General features: G+C 39.6%; 1 protein-coding gene across 2 annotated transcripts in view; it reads left to right on the top strand.

Moving 5' to 3' along the window:
* Positions 1-18,045, top strand: part of Miga1 (mitoguardin 1) — a 61,699-nt gene extending 43,654 nt beyond the window's left edge. For both annotated transcript variants that reach the window (XM_090334580.1, XM_090334579.1), the window contains exons 12-16: positions 1,710-1,808; positions 3,982-4,116; positions 8,116-8,169; positions 10,490-10,606; positions 16,394-18,045. In XM_090334580.1, coding sequence (XP_090190706.1) covers positions 1,710-1,808; positions 3,982-4,116; positions 8,116-8,169; positions 10,490-10,606; positions 16,394-16,612 — 624 coding nt within the window. In that variant the 3' untranslated portion in view covers positions 16,613-18,045. The remainder of the gene's footprint in view (positions 1-1,709; positions 1,809-3,981; positions 4,117-8,115; positions 8,170-10,489; positions 10,607-16,393) is intronic.
* The last annotated feature ends 8,705 nt before the right edge of the window (positions 18,046-26,750 follow it).

Below are 26,750 nucleotides of genomic sequence, written 5' to 3'. Positions count from 1 at the left end.
GAGGAACATATGGTTAAGCCATCCTGAACAGAAAAATCCATGAGACTCTTACCTCTAGTTAACCACTCAACAAAGGCCGGAAGTAGTGCTGTGGCTCAAGTGGTAGAGTGCTAGACTTGAGCACAAAGAGGCTCACGGAGAGTGCCCAAGCCCTGCGTTCAAGCCCCAGAACTGGCAAAAAAAAAGAACTGGAGGCATGGTTCAAGAGGTAGAGCATCTCCATACCAAGCATGGAGCCTTGAGTTTAAATCCCAGTACTACCAAAAATAAGAAACAAAAGTAATCCAAAGAGCATTGATTTCTATTTGGATTATTTCCTGTATACAAAGTCCATATCCTTTGACCAAATTGTTTCTTATAAATTATTCAAAATTTATCAGAATGTCTGTAAATGCCATGATGAGATTCTTTACAAGATCTGCTATGATTAGCGCAATTGTTATTTCATACCTCATCTCTTACCTCCCTCAATTCTGCCCAGGACCTCCAAGAGATAGGGCATAGTATATGAAGAAATCTGGAATACAAATTGAGTCCTACTTTTATCTATCCTCATAGGTCTGAATGAGACAGTGACAACCGCTTCATTCTGACACTGAAAGACCACTTTACTCTAGGCAAGGTTATTCCAATAATGAGGGGGAAAAAAATCAAAGCAAAACAGTCCTTCCTTATGCCATTTGCTCACTTGGTTTTCAGATCAGGTCCCTCAGTTTTACAGTAGAATTAAATGCATCAATTCACCATGTTTCAGAATGTTGTAATGCCAATAAGATAAATAGGAAAGTAATATAAAATGTGAAGTGTTAAGTAAATGTAAGGTGTACAGCTCTTGCAGTTTCATTTGTAGATTTATTTATTTATTGATTTATTTATTTGGTTGTGGGACTTGGAACTCTGTGCTTGAGAACTCTTCCCCTCAAGGCTACTACTCCTACCCCTTGAGCCACAAATGCCACTTCTGGTTTTCTGGTGGTTAATCGGAGATACGAGTGTCACAGACTTTAGTGCCCAGGCTGGATTTGAACTGTGATCCTCAGATCTCTGCCTCCTGAATAGCTAAGGATTACAGGTATGAGCCACTGCCCCCAGTTCCTTTGTAGTTCTTACATTTCTTTCTTGGCTTTCCAAATGGAGAGGTTTGAAGGGGAGTATTTCTAATAGGCATCAGAAGCCTCATGCGATGTCTTCCATAGCCACACACTCCTCTTAGCACAACCTACACACATATTTGAGTAATAAAGGGCTTGCTGTGACTTTTTTTTACTAGCTCTCATTCTGTTTTTTTCTTTTCTTTTCTTTTTGCCCATCCTGTGGCTTGAACTCAGGGCCTAGACACTGTCCCAGAGTTTCTTTACTCAAGGCTAGCATTCTACCACTTGAGCCACAACACTACTTCTGACTTTTTCTGTTTATGTGGTCCTGAGGAATCAAACCCAGAGCTTCATGCATGCTAGAAAAGCATTCTACCACTAAGCTACAGTCTCAGACCTAATTCTCATTCTTGGCATCTGTAATATAGAACAGCAAAATAGTAAAATAATAGTAAATAGTAAATAATGTGACCCTTTAAAAACGTTTTCTAATTCTGTTACCTGAAATAAGATCAGCTAATTTACTCAAAGAGTAACTTGTTTACTTGTTTACTTTATAGGCATGGGTGTTGTGTTAAAGTTGAGTTTAGGAATGAAATGTCTTTTCTTCTGCAGAATCCCAAGAAGTTTGAAGATGTTTTTGATGAAATGATCTATTTTTTAGAGCAGACTGATCACTGGGATAGTACAGAAATGGAACTTGCTGCTAGAGGGGTAAATTCAAAATTTTATGTAATTTTTCTTCCACTCAGTTATTTGTACATATTTACCTAAAGCCACTGTGTCTTTGTCCTTATTAAATTCAGTAAAATGAATTGTGTGGTGGTAAAATAGCATAATTTTTCTGTTGTCATAAACAACAAAAACGATATCATGTTATACAGTGCGTTGTGTTGTAAATAATTATTTTTATAGAGCCTTCTGAATGAACTAATAAGAGCTGACTTCAGGACTTATCAACATAAAGGTCGTTGAAATGTGTTAATTCTTAGTAATAGTAATAATAATAAGGTATTTTAAGAAAATAAGCCTTTTGCTATTCAGGAGGCTGAGACCTGAGGATCATGGTTCAAAGCCAGCCCAGGCACCAAAGTCTGTGAGACTCTTATCTCCAATTAACCACTAGAAAACCAGAAGTGGGGCTGTGGCTCAAGGGGTACAGTGGTATCCTTGAGCTAAAGAACACAGAGACAATGCCCAAGCCCAGGGGTACGGCGGTAGCCTTGAGCTGAAGAGACAGCGCCCAGAGCCAGAGTTCAAGTCCCATGACCTACAAGAAATATTAATAAGCCTTTCTAGCTGGTCACCATATGTTTATGCCTATAATGCTAGCTACTCCAGATTCTAAGGTCTGAGTATAGAATTTTGTAGGCAGCCTGAGCAGAAAAAGTCTATCATATCCTTGTCTTCAGTTAACCATAGAAAGCCAAAGGGGAGCTGTATATAGCTCAATTGGTAGACTATTAGCTTTGAGCAGAAAGGCTAGGATAGTTTAATAGGCTCAGACTTCAAGCCTGAACTGGCACAAAAACAAAACAACCAAAAAAAGTGTGGTAATAGAAGCGAAGCATGAGTTGTCCTGGCATTAAAAGGTGTTCTAGGCAGGGGGAACATAGGTATAGATACTTAAAGGCATGTCTTTTCTTCCCTGGTGTTCCTTCTCTCTGTCAGGAATAGAATCAGCCTCCATCCAGTTCTGCAGCCCAGAAACCTGAGAGTCACCCTTCTCCCCTGCCTGGTTCTCACTGCTTTTCATATTTATCTCTAAGTTCAGTCAGCATTGACATCTAAAGCTGTTAGGCTTTTTCTCTGTTGGCTATCTCTATCTTGCCCCAGTGTCTACTGCTTTCCTTAATGTACCTCAGAATCGTTGTATGATTCTTTTGCCCACTGCTGTCCTTCTTGGATTAGCTTTCCCTGCGTAATTCCCCTCCTCACACTTCTATGAGAATTATCTTTAGAAAGTAAGACATATCACTCCTCCCTCTCCTACCATCACCACCCTCCCGAGTATTTCAAGTACTTTGAGGGAAGAATTAAGAAATTCTTCTCAGGGGCTGGGTGCCAGTGGCTCACGCCTGCAATTCTAGCTACTTAGGAGGTTGACATCTCAAGATTGTGGTTTGAAGTCAGCCAGGACAGTAGTCTGTGATAGAGTGCCATCCTTGAGCAAAAATAGCTCAGAGACAGCACCTAGGCCGAGTTCAAACCCCACAACCAACAACAACCAAAATTGTTTTCATGGGCCATCATTCCCTTCCTGCTTGTTGTCTACTCTTCCTTGTTAGCCCTGCTGTCAATTAAATACCACTGTGTTCCTTCTTGGCTTAGTATCTGACAGGAGTTTCCTCTTTATAAAACATACACTCACTCCCTGATATCCAACTTAAAACCTCCAATATAGGCTTTTTTTTATTCTTATTGTGCTTATCAAGTGTGTAATCAGATATTTTTCTGCCATTTGCCTCCCCCACTATAAACTGTAGGCATCTAGTTTGTTTCCTGTGGAAGTATGAGCAACTGGTACAGCCTGTGGTAGACCGCAGTTGCCCGAGTGTGTGATAAATAGGACATCCCTGGCCTGATGAGGGGACACACACACATACAGCAAAGCAGGCTGAGCAGAATGGACTCTAACAGAGCATGGGTGAAGGATTTTGAAACCAGAAAGTAAGGACTGAGATCCACGAAGGCTCAGATGACCCATGGACTGTGATTGTGATTTCTTCTGGCAGGTTTTCATATTTTTCTTTTTTTTCCTTTTTTTGTCAGGCATATAATCTGACCAGCTCAAAAAGCCATGTCATTATAAAGTATGAAGCTAGGATCAGAGTTTAGTTCAGCTCTCTGTATTAACAATTTCTATTTAATTCACATTTTATTGCAGGTAAAAAATCTAAATTTCTATGATGTTGTTCTGGATTTTATTTTAATGGATTCCTTTGAAGATTTAGAAAACCCACCAACTTCCATACAGAATGTAGTAAATAATCGCTGGCTAAACTCTTCTTTCAAAGAAACTGTAAGTCAACCTTTTAAATTTCTGAACTGTTTATAAATTAATTAAAAATGGTTAGAACTGGGAGGCAGGGAGTTTGGCCTAGTGGTAGAGTGCTTGCCTAGCATGCATGAAGACCCGGGTTTGATTCCTCGTACCACATACATAGGAAAAAAAAGCCGGAAATGGTGCTGAGGCTCAAGTGGTAGAGCTCTAACCTTGAGAAAGTCCAAGGACAGTGCTCAGGCCCTGAGCTCAACCCCAGGACTGGCCAAAAAAAAAAAAAAGGGCATATTACGTACAAGAGCCATGACTCAATATTTAGGGGCCAGGAGTTTGGCCTAGTGGTTAAAGTGCTTGCCTAGCATGCATGAAGACCCGGGTTTGATTCCTCGTACCACATACATAGGAAAAAAAAGCCGGAAGTGGTGCTGAGGCTCAAGTGGTAGAGTTCTAGCCTTGAGAAAGTCCAAGGACAGTGCTCAGGCCCTGAGCTCAAGCCCAGGACTGGCCAAAAAAAAAAAATGGTTAGAACTGGGAACAACAATCATATATATATATATATATGTATATCTGCCTATGGGGTAATTAATGAGGAAACTGGTCTCCTTTGATATTGGAGGTGCACTGCACATGTACACTATATAATACTTTTCAGGTGAAACTCTCCTTTTGTAGCTGGGCATGGCGATTTATGCTTCTAATCTCAGCAGTTAGCAGGCTATAGCAGAAAGATGGTGAGGTTAAGAACAGCCTAAGCTACAGAGCAAGACATGTTCAAAACCAAAAAAGCCAAGCACAGTTGCTTACACATATAATTCACAGCATCTTTGAATCTTTAATCTCCAAATATGAGAATTAGGAAGATTGTGATCTGAGTTTAGCCTTGGCAAAAATAAATAAATAATCACAAGACCCTATCTGGAAAAAAAATAAGTAAAGCAAAAAGAATAGGTGTAGGGATGGGGCCTGGGACATGGTTCAAATGGTAAAGTACTTGCCTAGCAAAGATGAAAGTCCTGAATGTAAACTGTTTCCCCTCCTTCCAAAAAATGAGCATTTTGGCTTTTCTATCAGTCATAGCCCTGTGCTAGAGGTTTAAAACAAGTATTGTTCCTGAGCCAGAAGCGTGGCCTAGTAGTAGCGTGCTTACCTAGCATGCACAAACCCCTGGGTTCGATTTCCCAGAACCACATACACTGAAACAGCTGGAAGTGGCACTGTGGCTCAAGTGGCAGAGTGCTAGCCTTAAGCCAAAAAAAAAAAAGTGTCCAAGCCAAGGACCCAGCACAGGCCCTGAGTTCAAGCCCCAGGACTGGTAAAAAATGTATATATATTGATATATTGTGTCTTTTTTTTTTGACATAAGGTTTCAATATACAGCACAGACTGACATGGAACTCTCGGTCCTCTTGCTTCAGCCTCCTGAGTGTTTGGATTATGTGTTTTTAGGGAAGGCCTGGAAAACCTAAGCTAGGACCTTGGGTTTCATTCCTACTACCACTAGAAAAAAAAAAAGGACAGAGAAGAAAAAATGAATCCTATCAAGAATTATAAGAGAACAAATAGGCAGATACACAAATAAGACAAAGTTAAGCTACATTCTGTACTTTGTTTTTATTTTCTGTTGTTTTTATATTTAAATCTCTATTTTAAAAGAGGTTTTATGTGGAGTAGGTGTCATGTTTCATGATAAGATCTGAATGCCTTTAAAACTTGTTCCAGTTGGAAGCTTCAGAATTATTTTGAAACCTCATAATACTAAACCTTAAAACCTTTGAAAAATATCTTCTTCCTCAATAAAATATGTTTCAGTCACAGGAAAGTGCATGTTTTTAATTTCTTTAACTGATTTGGTAAAGTAAAGTAACCTTGAAGACAGCTGTGTTGTGCCAGAGTAGAGTAAGTTTTCTTCAGAATTCACCAAAGACATTTTTTTAAATATATTTTTTATTGTAATTAATAGAAGGGTTACATGATATTTGCCAGATAAATGGTGCCTTAATTCCCACACATTGATACCCTTTCACATGTCATGGTCCCCATTTCCCTTCCCCCCTCCCCCACACCAAAGACATTTTATTTTTGTTTTGTCATGGTTATAATTTCTTAGATAAAACCATTAGTTCTATGCATAAATGTTTCAGCAGTATTTTTGAACGTTTCATTATTCATTATATGTATTGTGTATGTGCATCTGTATTCATACATTTTCAATGTTTTCCCACACTGAAAATATAAGAATTCTTGAAAATTGAATTGTAATTACCAAAGTTCTTCAGCCTTTTTCCTTTTTTAAATTTATGAAAATGAAGTACCAGACTGGGAATGTAGACTAGTGGTAGAGTGCTTGCCTAGCATGCATGAAGTCCTGGGTTCAGTTCTTCAGTATCACATAAACAGAAAAAGTTGGAAGTGGTGCTGTAGGTTAATGGTAGAACTCTAGCCTTGAGCACAGAGTGGCTCAGGGACAATGCCCAGACCCTGTACCTCATGCTTGGTAGACAGAAAAGTGTCCTTTAACATTAATGTTGGAGCCTAGATTTGTTCTTGTTCTTTTTTGTTGTTGTTGTTTTGCTTTTTTGTTTTGCTTTAAGTTTTTGTGTGTGTGGGGGGGATAGTTTTGTGCCATTATTGGGATTTGAATTCTGGGCCTGGGCACTATACCTTAGCTTTTTCGCTTAAGAGTAACACTCTAGGGGGAGGAAAGGGGGACAAAAACATGAGAAGGGGTGTCATGGTTCAAGAAACAATGTACCCACTTCCTGATGAATGTAACTGTAACCCCTCTATACATTACCCCTACAATAAAATACAATTAAAAAAAAAATAGCTGGGCACCATGACTCATGCCCGTAAATCCTAGCTACTCAGGAGGCTGAGATCTGAGGATCAAGGTGCAAAGCCAGCCTCCGCACAAAAGGACTTGAGACCCTTGGTTTTTTTTCATATATTTTTATTGTAATTATTAGAAGGGTTACATTATATTCACCAGATAGCAGGTACATTACTTCACAAACATTGATACCCTTTCTGATGTCTTGGTCCCCATTTCCCTCCCCCAGCCCTAGACCTGAGACTCTTATCTCCAGTTAATCTCTAGAAAAGGGAAAGTGGGGCTTGGCTCAAGGGTAGGGTGGTAGCCTTGAGCCGAAGAGCTCCACAACAACACCTAGGCCGAATTTATGACCCATGACACACAAAAAAAAAGAAGAAGAAGAAGAAAAAAGAATAATACTCTAGGGGCCAGGAGTTTGGCCTAGTAGTACATTGAATGACTAGGATGCTCAAAGACCCAGGTTCAGTTCCTTGGTACCACATACATAGAAAAAGCTGGAACTGGTACTGTAGCTCATGTGGTAGAGCTCTAGCCTTGAGAAAACCCAAGGACAGTGCTCAGGCCCTGAGCTCAAGCCTGGGACTGGCAAAAAGAAAAGAGAAGGGGGGCCGGGAGTTTGGCCTAGTGGTTAAAGTGCTTGCCTAGCATGCATGAAGACCCGGGTTCAATTCCTTGGTACCACATATAGAAAAAAGCCGGAAGTGGTGCTGAGGCTCAAGGGGTAGAGCTCTACCCTTGAGAAAGTCTAAGGACAGTGCTCAGACCCTGAGCTCAAGCCCAGGACTGGCAAAAAAAAAAAAAAAGAAAGAAAAGAAAAGAGAAGAAAAAAGAATAGCACTGTATCACAACTTCACTTTTGGTTTTGGGGTAGTTAATTGGAATGAAAAGTTTCACAGACTTGGCTACTTGGGTTGGCTTCAAACTGAGATCCTCAGGGCTCAGCCTCCGGAGCAGCTAGGATTACAGGCACGAGCCACAGGCACCAGCTTGGTTTAGGCTTTTTGTTTGTTGTGTTTTATACTGGGGGAGGATGTAGCCATGCGATCCTTGAACTTGTAATTCTTCTGCCTCAGTCTCCCAGATATTGGAATTACAGGAGTTAGTTGTTAATTTTTATAATAATTTTGAATAAACCTTGAATTCTATTTTAAATAATTACTCTTTCCTTCTCTGCACATATTTAGGCTGTGGCTTCAAGTTGTTGGTCTGTACTGAAACAGAAAAGGCAGCAAATGAAGGTAACAATCATTGTGCTCTGAATTCTCAGTTGAATGTATTTTTCTGTTGGTCTAATGGAATACCTCGAGACTGGGTAATTTGTAAGGGGAAAAAAGGTTTATTCAGCTTATTCTCTCTCTCTCTCTCTTCCTCTCTCTTTCTCTCTCTCTCTCTTTTTTTTTTGCCAGTCCTTGGCTTGAGCTCAGGGCCTGAGCACTGTCCTTGGACTTTCTCAAGGCTAGAGCTCTACCACTTGAGCTTCAGCACCACTTCCGGCTTTTTTTCCCCTATGTATGTGGTACCGAGGAATTGAACCCGGATCTTCATGCATGCTAGGCAAGCACTCTACCACTAGGCCAACTCCCAGCCCCTCAGCTCATTTTCTTAAACTGTAAAGTCTAAGATGTACTAGCAGCATCTGTGAGGGCTTTGTGTCATTTTATGAGGGACAGCAAAAAGGAAGCAGAGACAACCAACCTGTCTCACCGGAGAAAGGTATTATCTATCCCTAAGAGCTCCACCCTGTCACCCAAACCTAATGCTGCTGCTTTGGAAACCAAACCTCAACACGACTTTGTAGGGACAAACCATATCCAATCCACAGCAATCCCTCTGTGAAATAATTTGAGGAACCTGTCAGTGAAACATTTAAATCGGTACCTGTCTGACTATGGCAGCTAATAATAGGGATTCCCTCTTAAGCCAGATAAAGGACTTATCAGTACTGAGTGCTTTCTGAAGGTTTTCTCCCTTTTCCTTACTATTCTATGTAGTTAAGGACAGTAAGTATTGAGGCATGTCTGGAATTTCATGTACGAAGGAGAGGATTAGGGTTGGAAATATCTCTGATAATGCTTTTGATATTTTGGGTTTTTTTCACTTATTGATATTAATATTGAATTTCTTTACAAAAAATATAGCAGCCAGGGATGGGAATGTGGTTTAGTGGCAGAGTGCTTGCCTAGCATGCATGAAGCCCTTGGTTCAATTCCTCAGTACCACATACACAGACAAAGCTGGAAGTGGCTGTGTGACTCAAGTAGCAGAGTGCTAGTCTTCAGCAAAAGAAGCTCAGGGACAGTGTGCAGGCCCTGAGTTGAGTCCCAGGATTGGCAAAAAATTTTAAAAAAGAAAAAAAATACAGCGCCCCCAATTTAGGAATAATGATTGGATTGTAGTAACCACTTTGCTGAACTCAAAGTCCCTACCAAAAACAGTCTCAGAATTTATCCTGCCTCTGTGCTCCAATGTCCTCTAGCTAGTGTCCTCCATCAGGTGTTGCTTTCACCACAACTTACTAGGGTGACCCCTGCAGTGAGACTGCATGAGTTTAAATGTTGTTTTTTTTTTTCCACTTTTTTTTTTTTGCCAGTCCTGGGCTTGAGCTCAGGGCCTGAGCACTGTCCTTGGACTTTCTCAAGGCTAGAGCTCAACCACCTGAGCATCAGCACCACTTCTGGCTTTTTTCTATATATGTGATACTGAGGGATTGAACCCTGGTCTTCGTGCATGCTAAGCGAGCACTCTACAACTAGGCCAAACTCCTGGCCCTCAAATGTTTCTTACTAACCATGTAACCTTAGGAAGATTGCTTTACTTCTCTGTGCCTGTTTCCATGTCTCTGAAAAAGATAACAGTAGTACTTACTTCAGGAGTTCTTTTAAGGATCAGTGTAAAGTGCTTAGCTTAATAGTAGAGCACTTACCTCGCATATTCAAAGGTTCCAGCTGCCAAAGAGAACAAGAAAAGTGATTGGCAAAGCAGTATATGCTGCTTATTACTAGATTGTTTATTGCCCAAGGACTCAAAGTATTTTACCTATCCCTATCTTTTTTTTTTTTTTTAAGTGCAGGTCCTTGGGCTTGAACTTAGGGCTTAGGTACTCTCCCTGAACTTTAATGCTCAAGGCTAGCACTCCACTGCTTGAGCTCCATTTTGGCTTTTTGATAGTTATTTGGATATAAGAAGTTCATGTATTTTTCTGCCTGGGCCGGCTTCGAAGTTCAGCCCTCCAATCTCAGACTCATCAATAGCTAGGATTATAGGTGTGAGCCACAAGCACCCAGCCCCTCACCATCTATTTTATGAGGTGAAAATGCCCTATGGAAAAAATGATACTTCTCTACACTAAGACATTATTGACAAGATCTACATACAAACATCGTTTGACTTGAAAAGTTACTTGTAAATTTATTAATTTCCCTAATAGGCTAGCAGGTGATGACTGTTGTCTTCCTTGGACATAGCCGATCATAGGAAGCATAGCAATTTCAGTTTTTCTACTGGAGAAAAAGCAAATACTAGAAAATAACAACTCCATTCTTGTGTACTTCCCTACAGATCTCAGATGGATTTTTTGCCCACTTTTATGCCATTTGTGAGCAAATAAGCCCTGTTCTGGCCTGGGGCTTTTTGGGTCCTAGAAATTCTCTCTATGATTTATGTTGCTTCTTTAAGGTAGGTGCTTTTGTTTGTTTTTCTAAAAAGCAGATTATTTTTCTGTTTTGTTTGAGCGTATATAGAGAAGGAACATTATTTAAGGGTAAAGTTATAAAAAGTCATCTGATTTCAGTGTTTAAATCCAGTATTAAACTTGTGGCACTTTATGACACCACAATTGCATGGATATTACTTTACAGGTTTATTCTTTTATTTTCAAATAGACCTGTTGAGTTAAATAATACTATCAGCTCTTTCTTTTATGGCCTTGCACATTGTTATGTTTTAAAATGACATTTGGGAAATAATGTGAACAAATTATATCTGTCTTCATTGTGCATGTCTAATACAGAAATAAACTCTGGTTTGAGGTACATGAATGATGAAATGCAACTTGTAAGGAATGCCATGAGAGTGTAAAGTTTCATACTGATGTAAGAAAGTATGTTTGACAAAACACCATTACAGCTCATTACAGAAATTTCTGGCTAGCAGAGTGCCAGAGAAATGCTGTTTTTAAGTTGTCTTCATTTTGATCTGAATGGAGAGATAGAGAGAGAGATAGAGATAGAGATAGAGATAGAGATAGAGAGAGAGAGAGAGAGAGAGAGAGAGAGAGAGAGAGAGAGAGAGAGAGAGAGAGAGAGAGAGAACACGCGTGCGTGCAAGTCCTAAAGCTTTGAAGCCAGGGATGGGGTGCTGCCCCTGAGCTTTTTGTGCTCAAGCCTAGTTAGTATTCTACCACAGCTCCACTTCCAGCTTTTTGCTGGTTAATTAGAGATAAGAGACTTTCCTCCTTGAGCTAGATTTGAACTGCAGCATGATCCTCAGATCTCAGCCTCCTAAACAAGTATAGGTGTGAGCCGCCAACACCCATCTATGAAATGAGTTTTAAGGATCAAAAAAAAAATAAACATAATTGGATATAAATTTGAAATTCATATTTCATTATGGTATTCACTTTTTTTTCTTTTCTGCCAGCCCTGAGGCTTGAACTCAGAGTCTGAGCACTGTCCTTGGACTTTCTCAAGGCTAGAGTGCTACCACTTGAGCCATAGCACCACTTCTGGCTTTTTCTATGTATGTGGTGCCAAGGAATCGAACCAGGGACTTTGTGCATGCTCGTCAGGCACTGTACCACTGGTCCAAACTCTTGGCCCCTATGTTATTCATTTTTTAAAATTGTGCCTGTGTGTTATTAAAATAATATTTACATAAATGGTTTAGGAAATGTTTATTTTCTGTCCTTCAGAACTTGCTAAGTTTTGGCTAATTTACTTAACCTTCCAAATGTTAGCTATCTACTTTAATGGAAAAAAATGAGCAGTGGAAGAATACTGTACCCAGCTAAGCTCTCATTCATAACTGAGAGAACAATAAAAATCTTCCATTACAAAGAAAAGTTGCAGCATTATATAGCAACCAAACCAACATTACAGAAAATTCTTAAAGATGTTCTACACACACACACACACACACACACACACACACACACACACACACAGACAAAAGATGTTCTACACATTGAAAACCAACACAAATGTGGTACTGACAAAGAAATGGCACCTAAAAATAATACCAGCTAAGTACCACAAGAACTGTCAAAGCCACAGGCCCTAATGAAAGCTTTTAAAAATGGCAGAACTAATAAATATTTTTCAATCCTAACTGTCAGTATCAATGGACTTAACTCTCCAATTAAACGGAATAGACTGTCTATTTGGATCAAAAAACAAGATCCATCATTCTGCTGTCTTCAAGACACACATCTTGCCCCCCAAAACAAACATTTTTTGAAAGTGAGAGGTTAGAATAAAGTTTATCAAGCTTATGGCCCCCATAAACAGGCTGGAGTTGCTATCCTCATATCAGATAAAATAGACTTCAAACTAAAATTAGTGCGAAAAGACAAGAAGGTTATTACATACTAATAAAGGGATTTCTCCTCCAAGAGGACATAACCATTCTAAATAGCTACATACCTAATCCTAGAGCACCAAACTTTATCAAGCAAACTTTACTTTCACTAAAACCACACATAGATCGAAACACAGTGATTGTTGGTGACTTTAACACACCACTCTCAACTATGGACAGATCAACCAGACAAAAACTCAACAGAGAAACCTCAGAATTGAGCAGCTATATAGACCATCTAGATCTAATAGACATCTGCAGATTATTTCACCCAACAATATCACAATGTATGTTTTTTTCCAGCAGCACATGGAACATTTTCCAAAATGTACCACATTTTAGGGCATAAAACAAACTTCTGCAGATTCAGAAACACTGAAATTATTCCCTGCATTTTCTTAGACCACAAGGGCATCAAATTGGAACTGAACACCAATCTCCACCAATGAAAACCCTGTAACTCATGGAGATTGAACAATACATTGTTAAATCACCAATGGGTCATCAAGGAGATTTGAACAGAAATTCAACAGTTTATGAAATTTAACAAAAAGGAGCACACAAAATACCAGCTCCTTTGGGACACAGCAAAGGCAGTACTCAGAGGAAAATTTATAGCTCTGAGTGCTTACATTAACAAATTGGAAAAATTGCAAACCAACAATTTAATGTCACACCTTAAGCTTTTGAAAAAAGAGCAATAAACCAACCCTAATCCCAGTAGAAGGAAGAAAATTATTAAAATAAAAGCAGAATTAAATGAATTGGAGTCCAAAAAAACTATAGAATCAACAAAACAAGGAGTTGGTTCTTTGACAAAATTAACAAAATTGACAGACCCTTAGCAAATCTTACCAAAAAAAGAAGGGAGCACACTCAGATAAACAAAATCACAGATCAGAATGGTAATATCACGACAGAAATTACCAAGATCCAGAGCATCATGAGGGAATACTTTTCAAACCTTTATGCCAACAAATTTGAGAATCTAGACAAGATGGATGAATTTCTAGCCAATAATAACATACCCAGACTGAACCAAGAAGACCTAATCCAACTAAATAGACCTATTTTGAGCACTAAAATAGAAATGACAATAAAAGGCTTTCCATCCAAGAAAAGCCCAGGGCCAGATGGATTCACAGCTGAATTCTATAAGGTTGTCCAAACAGAGCTCGCACCAATACTCCTCAAGCTCTTCAACGAAATTGAAAATGAAGGCTCTTTGCCAAACTCATTCTATGAAGCCTCTATAACCCTCATCCCAAAACCAGACAGAGATTTATCAAAGAGAACTATAGACCCATTTCTTTGATGAATATTGATGCAAAACTTCTCAACAAAATACTGGCCAACCGTCTTCAGCAACTCATCAAAAAAATTATACACTATGATCAGAAAGGATTCGTCACAGGGTTGCAAAGCTGGTTCAACATACTCAAGTCAGTTAATGTAAGTCAACACATCAACAGGAGCAAGGACAAGAATCATGTAATTGTCTCAATAGATGCAGAAAAGACATTTGACAAGATCCAACACCCCTTTATGCTAAAAGCGCTGGAGAAACTAGAAATCCATGGAACATTCCTCAATATAATAAAGGCTGTGTATGACAAACCTACAGCTAGCATTATGGTGAAAACCTTAGCTCTCCTAGCAGAAATTTATAATAGAACAAAACCTAGATACAGGCTGGGAGTTTGGCCTAGTGGTTAAAGTGCTTGCCTAGCATGCGCGAAGACCCAGGTTCGATTCCTTGGTACCACATACATACAAAAACGCTGGATGCTGAGGCTCAAGTGGTAGAGCTCTAGCCTTGAGAAAGTCCAAGGACAGTGCTCAGGCCCTGAGCTCAAGCCCAGGACTGGCAAAAAAAAAACAAAAAAACAAAAAAAAAACAAAAACCTAGATACATTAGTCCATGTAGTATAATGCTAAATGAAAAGATTTCCAGGATATAGAAACAAAAGCCATATAATGAGTGATTATTGTCCTTAATGTACTATGTTATTTCTCATGTCTTTTGCTGTCTCTTGGTTATCTCATATTGTTACAGTATTTCTCCTTGGTATCTGATATATTGTATATATGCTTATTAGCTTATTTGAAATAGGATAGGGAATGGGGGAAAACAAGATGAGGGACGGGGTGGGGGGTGGGAAATGGAGACCAAGACATGAGAAAGAGTATCAATATATATGAAGTAATACACCTTCTATCTGGTGATTATAATGTAACTCTTCTATTAATTACAATAAAAATATATGGAAAAAAATGAGCACTGGGAATGCAGTCGGTCACTGATGAGAGAGTTGTTCCTTGGTTTTCTTTCCTTCCTCTGTAAAATGAAGGGACTTGGTAAGGAACAAGCCCAGCACTCAATGAATCTGGGAAATGTTCCTTCATCACACTTAAATTTAGCTTCTGGAGGATGGCCATTTGAGGTTTTGTGTGTTGGTCTATGGAATGGCTTTTTTTTCCCATCATGATTAACAGCTGAGTTTCATTCTTAATAATACATAGCATACTTAAAAATATGGCCTTCAGTATAAGTAATAATTTAGGATATGAAATAATTCTTCAATTGTCCTCTTCATTTTAGACATGAAATTATTTTTATTCTTCAATTCTTACAGAAAAAGTGTACATTTTATGTGTGTGAGATGGGGCTTGAACTCTGAGTCTGGGTGCTGTTCCTGAGTGTGGGTAGCTCTTCAGCTCAACCTACCTACCTATTGAGCCTCAGTCCCACTCCCCATTTTCTAGTGGTTAATTGGAGATAAGTGCCTCACATTCCTTAGTGCCGGGGCTGGCTTTGAACTGGCATCCTCAGATCTTAGCCTCTTGAGTAGCTAGGATTACAGGTGTGAGCCACTGTGCCTGGCAACATATAACATTTACTATTATTGAGAATAGTTTATTCTTCTTAAAGTAATGTCAAAGCTGGGTACTGCTGGCTCAGCCTGTAATCCTAGCTACTCAGGAGGCTGAGATCTGAGGATCATGGTTCAAAGCCAACCCAGGCAGGAAATGCTGTCCAAGTGGTGCTGTGGCTCAAAATGATACAGTCCTAGCTTTCATCCAAACTGCTCAGGAATAGTGCCTAGACCCTTAGGTTAAGCCCTAGCAACGTGAAAAGTAATGTCAATTCAGTGCTCGGAGTGAGAATAAAAGATTACTAAGTAAAAGTCCTCACATTTACAGTGTCCTTCACAGCTACAGGTACTTATTGTTTTTCTTCTACCTGGTACCCAAGCTTGAACTCAGTCTCAAACTTACTTGACCTGCTGTTTATATGGTCTATCACTTGAGCCATGCCTCCAGTTTTGTTTTTTTTTTTTTCTTAAATGAAATTGAGCCTCACAGACTTTTCTGGCTCTCACTGGCTTCGAACCAACACTCTCTAGATCTCACTCCTATGGCAAAATTACAAGTATAAACTACCAGTGTCCAGCTGTGGGTAGATATGTCTTTCTGTTTGTTTGTTTCTTGTGCTAGTACTGGACCTTAATTTTAGAGCCTTATGTACTCATTTTGCTTTTCTGTCAAGGCTGGCTTTGAGCCTTTATCCTTAGTCCTTAGCTTCCTGAGTAGCTAGGGTTACAGGTATGAGCTACCAGGGATGCCTCAGGCTGTGTATTTTGATACCATCAGGCCTGAGGAGTAAGTAGGACAAATGGTATTATTCCATATTTTTAAGGAAAAGAAGACTCAAAGAAGATCACATGTTCCTTTGCTCAAGGTCCGTCTTTATGCAGTGAAACGTGAAAATAGCCCTAAAAGATATTTTGGCTTCTGGTTCAATACTTATTAGAGTATTAGTAACTCTTTATATGTAATGTCATTTTGGCCTAATAGTTGTCCATTTGTTTTGTGTTTGTTTTCCAGAATCAAGTTCTTTTCTTTCTGAAAGACATTTTTGACTTTGAGAAGGTGCGCTATTCAAGTATAGAGACTTTGGCTGAAGACCTCCTGCAGTTACTTATTCGCCGCACTGAACTTTTAATGGCCTATCTGGGAGCAGATGCTCTGAGACAAACCAATAGCTGCACAAGTGGTCATGCTCACGTTATATCCAGAGGGCTCTTGGAAGGCAAAGTGCAGTAAATGCTATCAGAATCCTCCAGTTTGAGAGTGCTAGGAAATGTTTCAAGGTGACTGCTGGTGTTGTCACTTTCACTGCAACATCAACAGCCTTGGTAGATTCAGTGGACTCAGGGAAGAAAAAGAAATGCATACATAAGAGTGAGTGTACTGCACTTAAACAGAAATCATCATCGAATCTTTGTGTACTGTATCCAGAACAACTTTTAGCAATCTATAGGTAGTAATTTAAGTGGTGAAATTTTATAAGAATGTTGCTTGAACTGAAGCAGGTACTTGCAAGTTAAATGATTTATTGTCTTCACACCATCTGAAATGTCTGGTATCAGGCTCCAGTGTTTTGCTTCGCACCCTGAAAACACATTTTAGCCCAGGCTTACACATGCAAGAATATACTGCTATCAGTGTCAACATAGTTAACTTTGTCTGAAGATGTATTTTTAACTGCCAAATTAGTCATTTGTTTAGTCACTTTAAGCAATGGCGATGTTTAATATGTACTGCTTACAGTATTGCTTGTACATTTGCAGACGTGTTTGAATCAAAGAAATTGTAATTGCTGAGTATTGTTATACAATATTTAAATGAATTGACACTAAGAAGTTTACAACTTATAGTTCATTTTAACTTGGCTGTATGTCCCAAATATTAACTGTTGTGCCTATTAGTCAGAGATGGAGACTGAAGTGTTTTTTGTCTCTTTATAAGTGAGAACATATTTTCTCCAATGAATACTGATTTAAAAGATAACACTTATCTATTAGGAAAGGCAATTAAGAATTTTTCCTTTTCTATAGTAGTTTTGAGACTGGCTTCCAACATCTAAGGGTACTGACCTTGATGTAGTAAAATAATTTCTCCCTTTTTCTTCCTCAAGACAGACTTTTAGTTATGCATACATAACTCAGCATAGTTGGAACTTATCGTATTTTCTCCCTATTTTAATTTATTTAAGCTTTTAATCTTAAGTGGGTTTTGTTTGTTTTCTTGTAATGCTGGTGTTCGAACCAAGGCCCGTTGTGTGTTAGGCAAGCACTCTATACCACTGGGCTACATCTCAGCTCTGAATCTTAGATTCTAAGAAGGTTTTGTGTTTTGTTTTTTTTTCCCTTGACTATAAAACAAAACTATTTTAGTGATATGCAAGTATATGTTGCATTCTTTCTGACAAATATATGAACAAATGGCTTGTTCTTTGGAAGATCTTTAGAATGTATCACATACTTTGTTTTTAAATTATAAGCCACATATCTGAAGTATATCTGATAGTAGATTAAACTTGCCGATTTTGTTCCTAAAAAGAGCTTTATTCATTTTAAATGAACTATATTAGAAGGAAATGCATTTCAACTAAAGTGCCTGTATTTGGATTAGTGAATAGAAAGTGCAAAAAACATACTTTTTAAAGATTTTTAATTTATGTATGTGCCATAATTATGTAAAGTAATTACAAATTATAAAATTCAGAAACATGGGGCTGAGAGTTTGGCCTAGTGGTAGAGTGCTTGCCTAGCATGCACAAATGCCCTAGTTGGATTCCACATACATAGAAAAAGCCAGAAGTGGTGCTGTGGCTCAAATGGTAGAGCTCTAGCCTTGAGAAAGCTCAAGGACAGTGCTCAAGCCCTGAGTTCAAGCCCCAGGACTGGCAAAAAAATTCAGACTCATTTGGGCAAGAACATTAAACATGGATTATTACTCTCATTGTCTTTGAGTAGACAGCTTTCTGAATTTTCTTACAGATTTTTTTAACATTTTTTTTTTTTTGCCAGTCCTGGGCTTGAGCTCAGGGCCTAAGCACTGTCCTTGGACTTTCTCAAGGCTAGAGCCTCTGCACCACTTCTGGCTTTTTTCTGTGTATGTGGTACTGAGGAATTGAACCCAGGTCTTCATGCATGCTAGGCAAGCACTACCACTAGGCCAAACTCCCAGCCCTTTTAACAATTTTTTACAAGCATGTAATGGTTGTGACGTATCTATACATGTGTACATTGTATCCTAATTAAACTCACCCCCCTCTGTCTCTGTCCCTCATCTGTCTCTCCCCATCTTTAAAACAATTTTAATGTGTTTCATTGTTCTGTTTTCATACATGCATACGAAGTACTTGGACCATTCTCATCATGCTTCACTTTCTCCGTTAGTTCTCTTTATTCCCACTAGTATCTTTTCTAATTTAATAATTGCCTAGTTATAATTCTTACTGATGTAATATTAAATGTACCAAATGAAAATCATCACTATGTAATGTTTAACTTTACTTATTTTTTTGTGGGTCATAGGGCTTGAACTTGGCCTGGGCACTGTCCCTGAGCTCTTTATCTCAAGGATACTGCCCTACCCTTGAGCCAAGCCCCACTTCCCATTTTCTAGAGATTAACTGGAGATAAGAGTCTCAGGTCTTTTTGTGCCTGGCCTGGCTTTGAACCTTGATCCTTAGATCTCAACCTCCCGAGTAGCTAGGATTACAGGCATGAGCCACCACACCCCACTTTTACTTTATATTTTAATAGGAAGTTTTTATTTAATTGTTGAGGTATCATTTACTGTGAATGATATACACAGATATACACACACACACAGGAGGGCATGTATATAAGTTCCTTCCACCATGAGGTATCATTTACTGTGAATGATATACACAGATACACACACATACACAGGAGGGCATGTATATAAGTTCCTACCATCATAACATTCAAGACAGTTATTAATTACATTAACTTTCTCATCTGTGGGCTCATGTTTTCTACTGTGGTTTTATAAACACAGGAACAAGTAAACTGTTTATTAATGCTGCTATTATCTGAATGTGCGAAATCAGGTAAGGTAAATGGCTTTCCAAAGAGTCTTAATTTTCCCCCCTTTACATTTCAGCTAAAAGAATAAAAAAATGCCCATCTTAGGAAGTTAATTTGTCAAATTCAGTGCTTAGGTTTGAATAGTCACTGGTAGATTCAGTGGCTGTAGCATTAGCAAGATGCTTTCTTTGTGGCCTTTGACAAAGAGGTAAGAATGACCAAATAGAATTTCAGGGAAGTGTGAGAATAGGACAATAGGACAAAGCCTCTTTATTGTTGAGTGAAGACACTTGACTTTTTTAAAGGAAGCTTCTCCAACATTTCTGACAGCAGAAGTAAGACATACTTATCAGTTTTCATTTGCCTTAAAGTTGATTAAAAAGAACAGCAGTGTTGTAAAAGCAATTTGATGGTGGTGGTCTATTTTTTTTTTTCAAGAAAAAACATTTCTTTTTTTAATGATTAAAGCCTTTTAGACCAGAACCCTATATAGCATGTATTCATGGTGGCATTGTCAGAAAATTACATGCAAGATGGCTACCACTGGCTTCTATGTGTAATTACTATGAAGAGGGCTTAGGGTTAGTCTTGAAAAATGGCTTTTTCCTCTTTTCTAGAAGAAAAAGTACAGATATTCAGGTGATTTATATCTGGTATTTATTCTTTTTTTAAATTTTGGTTTCTCTATATTTCTGTTCAACTAAGAAAGTAATTATGGGGCCAGGAGTTTGGCCTAGTGGTAGTGCTTGCCTAGCATGCACGAAGACCCGGGTTGATTCCTCGGTACCACATACATAGAAAAAAGCCAGAAGTGGTACTGAGGCTCAAGTGGTAGAGCTCTAGCCTTGAGAAAGTCCAAGGACAGTGCTTAGGCCCTGAGCTCAAGCCCAGGACTGGCAAAAAAAAAAAAGTAATTATTACTTTCTAAATGTTAACAATGCCCTTCTTAAATGTCAAAGTGGAACTATTTAAAAAAAAAACAAAAAAAGAAGGTAAGTTTCCATACTGGTCCAGTCAACTCCAAAGAATTTTCTCTTTCTCAAAAACTAGTTATTATTTTCATCTATTAGTGATGCTTCTAATAGTTTGTTGAATATAAAAAGTATTTATAGGGGCCGGGAGTTTGGCCTAATGGTAGAGTGCTTGCACGAAGACCTGGGTTCGATTCCTCGGTATCACATACATAGAAAAAAGCCAGAAGTGGTGCTGAGGCTCAAGTGGTAGAGCTCTGGCCTTGAGAAAGTCCAAGGACAGTGCTTACGCCCTGAGCTCAAGCCCAGGACTGGCAAAAAAAAAAAAAGTATAACTGTTTTATTGCTTTAAAATGTAACATTTCCTACTTAATTACTAAAAGTGATTATTCACTTTACAAAGCATTCGCAGTTTATCATTCTTTCAAGCCTAGGAAATAGGAATGGCAAACTAATATTTACTTCTGTAACCTTTCATAAAGAGAGATTTTAAAATGTGCTTATAATCTACTTGCTTTTATTTTAATGTGAGTACATATTCAGAAACTAGTTGGGATGTAAATTTCAAGGTGATTATAAACATTAGGCTGAATTCAAATCCTTTTTCACTTGGATTAATCAGATTAAGAAGTGTATCTGTGAGACCTAAGTAATCTGATAAATGGAAATAAAGACATCCTTACCTTGTAACCTAGTAATTATATGACATTATTGTTTAGCTTTAGAATAGTCATGCTTTAGCTTCAGTTGGCTGATCTTAGTAGCTGTATGCATTGCTTCAATGTAAGGACTGAACTTGTATGTCCAAAAGTAAATCGCTACAATAGCAGAAAAAAATAGCACTGGTTCTCTAACTGAAATAAGCATTGTCACATGAATGCATTTCTACTACCAAATAAAAACGCAATGGTACTCTTTGGTGATGTGGTGCCCATTGTAAACAATGTGTGTATGACTGTGAGATCCCAGTTATCTCCTAGACACTTCGAGGAAAGTGCTCAGTTGACCTAGCATGAGTACAAGCACTGAGAACTCTGCTGCAGGAGGCCAGATGTCTAATATAAAATATTACCAAATCTTATCTTCATGAACTGCCATGAGAAAAATGTGTCTCCTCTCTGTTTTTGCCCATGTCTGAGTTGGCTTTTTCCTGCATTGTCCTTCTGCCTCCTGAGACCTTTAATACATTTCCTTGCCACTTCTTAACCCTGGCTTTCCTCTTCCTCTCTTTCCTGCTGACATCTTTGATGAGGCAGCACATGCTCATTGGTCTGCTGAAGTTCTTTGGCTTTTCCTCCATCGGGACAATAAAAACCCTACCGTAACCTTCATCCCATGGGCAGGGAGGGCTGGAAAAGAAAAGGCAAACCTTTTTTCTATGACACTTGTTATTCTCTACTTAAAAGCCATGGCAAAGCAGTGGCAGCATCAAATACCAGCCCAGCGTTTTGCTTTGAACTGTGCTTTATGTGTGTCACAGAGGCTTTCACATAAAGTACATTTATAAATAGAAAGTTACAGAGCTTGGATAATTTGCTATGTATGAAATATCATCCTTGAATGTAGAGAATCACTTTGACATTTGAAAGCAATTGAAATACACATCTTTCCAGAACTTTGCTAACCCACATTCAGTAGTACGCAGTATAAGGGCTGATGCTTAAAAAGACTAAATACTGTGATGGAAAATAGATAATCAAACAGATTAAAGCAAGTATGTTTATTACTTTCTTTTTCCTTTCTTCTCTCTCCTCCCCCTTGCTGTCTCTCAGATAAATGTCCTGATACATTGACCAATACTGGTTGCAAACTCTTAGTCTCAACGTATCCTAGACCTCAACCTCTGATTAGCTGGGACTACAGGTGCGTGCCACTGAGCCCAATACATCTTCATTATTGCTGCATAACAAATTATCTCCACATTTTAGCAGCTGGAAATAACAAACATATCCCATATTTTCTAAAGATTAATCCAGGAATGGTTTCATCTAGTGGACCTCATTAGACTCTGCTGAGATGTGGTCATCGGAAGGCTTGATTAGGGCTGAATGCTGTGATTTGGATTTGTGCTTGGTCCTCAAAGACTTGTGTCCTCTAAGCTTGGTTCCCAGTGTGACAGTGATGGAGTGGTGGGGTCTAGTGAAGATAATAATTCATGGGGTATCGAAGAAATGGATCCAGTTGTTGTAAAAGGACGGACCAGCCCCTCTTTGCCTTCTTGCTTGCTGGCTTTTGTACATAGCTGCTTCTCCCCTGTACTGAAAAGCAGCCAGGAGATTCTCACCAGCATGCCATGCATGCAGTTGAGATCATCTGACCAGCCACTGGAATCATGTGCCCATGAAGTCTCTTGCTACTTATTTGTTTGCTTTTTTTGGTACTAGGAGGGGCTTGAACTCAGATAGGCTCATGCATATTTGCTCAGCCTAGCCTTGAACTACATCTTACTACCTATACCTCCCATGTAGTTAGGAGCACAGGGGCCTACCACTGTGCCTGGTGTGCTAACAGAGCCTTGACTGATCTTCCCTCTTTGTGCCTCCTGAGCAGCTGTGATTACAAGCCAATATGCCTGGAAAGAGAATTTAGTGCGGTCGGTTTATAAGATGATTTTTTTTTCTGGTAGTTCTTAGGTTTTGCTGTTTGTAAATGGATTTCCCAGCATCAGGTATTCTGTTACAGCAATAAAAAACAGATAAGGAGACTGGGAGGGTTGCTTCCAAGATGTGTTCACTCACATGCTGAGTCCCTCCCAAGGCCACAGTTCTTCGCTGGATGTTGGCATGAGGCCTTAGCTCCTTACCCACTGGATTTCTTAGCCAGATTTCTGTGTCTTTAAAGATGAAATGACCAGCTTTTTCCGGGTGAATAATGCATGAAAAAGCAAGGGAGAAGGAAAGACAGATTTATTTTGTGTTGATCTTAAGGGATTAAACTCAGGGCCTGTGTGATGTCCCTGAGCGTTTTGCTCAAGGCTAGCCCCACAGCTTCACTTCTGACTTTTTAGTGGCTCATGGGAGATAATAGTCTCATAGGCCTTTCCTTTCTGTAGGAGCTAGGCTTATAGGCATGAGCACCAATGCCTGGGGAAGGCAGGATCTTATCACCAAGACTTGAAGTGATACTATTCTGCCATATTCCCTTAGTCAGACAGCCAAACCAAGCCTGGGCTAGGATTACATAAAGTGTGAGTACCAGAAATGTGCACACCACTCAATGGTTTATACTGGTTGGAAACCATAGCAGGCTATCTTAATAAGTTATACACAGATAATGTTGACATTCTATTTCATATGAAGAAGTATATGTTCTTTAGTTAATCTTTGGATATGTCATCAAGATAGTCCATTGGAATATGGACTCACACAGTACTGCAGTGTTAGTTTGTTCCATAAACTATACCTCCTCAGTCATCTTCTGAGATATCAGACCCCTTACTGCTTTTATTTATGTTTTGGGGGGTCATGGTGCTGGGGATTGAACTAGGGCCTCATTCCTGGTAGGCAAGTTCTGTATCATTCAGCTATATCCTTAGCTCCTGAATTTAGGATTTCTACTCATCTCTTAAATTTAGCATGCTAACACAGTAACCTAATATTTGTGATCCTAACTGCTTAGAAGATGGAGATCAGGAGATCATGATTACAGGCCAGCCTAGGCCAAAAAGTAAAATAAAATAAAGCATTGTGGCATACAGCTATCATCCTAAACTACTAAGAATGAACAGTGGCTAAGTACAGTCCCAATGATGCAGAGAAGCACAAAGTGTAGGACAGCAGCCCAGGCTAGCTTATCTGGGTATAAAACAAGACCTGATCTAAAAAATAACCAAGGTTGGGAGCAGGAGTTTGGCCTAGTGGTAGAGTACCACATACGTATTTTTTAAAAGCCTCAAGTGGTAGAGCTCTAGCCTTGAGAAAGTCCAAGGACAGTGCTTAGGCCCTGAGCTCAAGCCCAGGACTGGCAAAAAAAAAAAGAAGAAGAAAAGAAAAGAAAAAAAAAAAAAACAAACCAAGGTTAACGGGGGCTGGTGAAGTGGCTACAATAGCATAGAATTTGCCTAGCAAACTCAAGGCCATGAATTCTACCCCCCACTATCGCCCAAAAGAAAACCAGCTCTGACCACCTCTGTTAACAATCCTCTTCCCATTATTTTTCTTATCTATGAAAACAACAACTCAGGGACAACACCAAGTACCCAGAGTTGAAGCCCTAAAACTGGAGAGAAAAAAAAAAAAGACAATTCTATTCTTCAGTATAAAGTAAACCTCTTTTGATAACACTACAGTCTATTACCAAAGTCCTACTTGTTCTACCCAAAAAAGCATTGGTCATTACTTCCTCTCTTACCTTAGTCCATACTACATACTTGGCATTCTACTTGTGTTTTGTCTTTTTTTTTTTAAATTAACTCTAAAGTCAATGTACAGAGAGATTACAATTACATGAGTCAGACAAGGAGTACATTTCCTTTTTTACAGTGTTTTCTGTTCCCCCCTCTGTCTCCCCCTCCCCCCTCTCTCTGAGTTATTCTAATTGTTATTTTATTTAATATTTATTTATTTACTTATTTGGGCCAGTCCCGGAGCTTGAACTCAGGGCCTGAGCATTGTCCTTGAGCCTTCTTCAAGGCTAGCATTCTACTACTTAAGCCATAGCACCACTTCCACCTTTTTAATGTATGTGGTATCAAGGAATCAAACCATGGTCTTCGTGCATGCTAGGCAAGCACTCTATCACTAGGCCAAACTCCGAGCCCTCATTCTAATTCCTGTAGCAGCCTCTGAATTTGTCTCTTGCCTCTCACCTGACCCATGTAGTACATCAGCCAGAAGGAACATTTCAAATTTATATCCTGTCATCACTACACTGTGCAAGATGATGTGTATGTCACACACACACACACACACTCACACACATTGCACTTTCAATTGATATACCATTTCAGGGAAGCTTCCTAGAGGCAAGAAGCAGTGTTTCACTGGAGATGCAGAGTGGAAGAAAGAAATTTGTACAGTAGGAATGGCCTGTACAAAGGCTCTGCAGTTAAAATGGTCATGGAAATTTCCATGAATCACAGTAGGCCAAGGCGAGGGTATTATTGAAGGGTGCTAGGGGCAAGCTAGACCACCTACCACTATGTGTTAAACTACATTTAAATCACTTTTTTAAAACTACATTAAAGCTACCTTAAATATTTACATAAAGCTACATTTGATGTCTGTAATATAGAAATGAATGGCTTACCCTGCCTTCTTAAAAGAATTGCCAGCCTGAGCAAATGGTGTAGGGACTGGGACTGAGAAAGAGAGGCAGGAAAGAGCACAAGGCCTTTCAACAACCCTGTACCATGTCTGCAGGGTGCCTGAGGCTGGAAGTCATTATTCTTGTTTCAGATTTTTTCTGTCTGCATGCAACTTGGATTTTTTTTCTTCTTCTTCTTAAGTGCCATGAAAAATTGAGACTCTTGCTGGTAGGCATACCGCCTAGAGATATGCATTTCATATGTCAGTACTGGAGGGGGGGTGTCTGATGGGTTTAATTAACAAGTGCTAATCTACATTGAGGAAGCTCTGAGGGATGGGGCATAATATCTCAAACTGGTAATCCTCACTACTGACAAGGCAGAGGTCAGAGAATTTGGTTCCAAGCCAGTCTGGTCATAAAACTTCCTGAAACTCCGTCTGAAACCAATGGCTGGACACTCCTGTCATCCCAGGGTCAAAGGGACGCACAAATAGGACTGCAGTTCAGGTAAGCAGGGAATAAAGCAAGACTCAAATTCAGAAATCACCAAAAAAAAAAAAAAAAGTGGGAATCCGTGAAGTGGCCCAAGAGTTAAGGCATCTGCCTAGCATAGTGCAAGGCCCTGGGTCTACCAAAAAAAAAAAAAAAGTAAATTAAATAAGATAGATTTGTGAGTGCAAGTGCTTTCATATAGTTGCGCAGCACCAGAGAGGACTTGCCTTCAATTACGGTGAAAATGCATACACATATGTAATTTTATTCCTCCACCCTCCACCCTCTATTAACCGCTTTCTTAGGAGTTCCAGGCCAGGGCTGCCCTGACAGAGGCTAAGATACTGCAGCGGCTCCACATTTTTACTTTTCCCTGGCTGGAGGACAGGGAGAGACTTTGGGAGCCCTGGATCCCTGGGCCAGCCGGGTGGGGAGTGGGGGCGGGTAGCCTGGCCATGGGACCACCCAGGCACCCTCTGTCCCAGCGTGAGGGGGATATTCCCTCCCCACCCCCGGCCCGCGGAGGTGGGCCCCAGGTGAGGGGGTGTCCGCCCGGCGCCCCGGGCGTGGGGCGGTGGAAAGTTGGCAGGCGCCCCCCTGGCCGGCCCTCTCCGAGTGACAGGGCGGAGG

This window comes from Megascapheus bottae, chromosome 6, assembly GCF_031878675.1.
Source record: "Megascapheus bottae isolate mThoBot1 chromosome 6, mThoBot2.hap1, whole genome shotgun sequence".
In the NCBI taxonomy this organism is placed as follows: Eukaryota; Metazoa; Chordata; class Mammalia; order Rodentia; family Geomyidae; genus Megascapheus; species Megascapheus bottae.
This window is presented reverse-complemented; position numbering and strand designations above follow the sequence as displayed.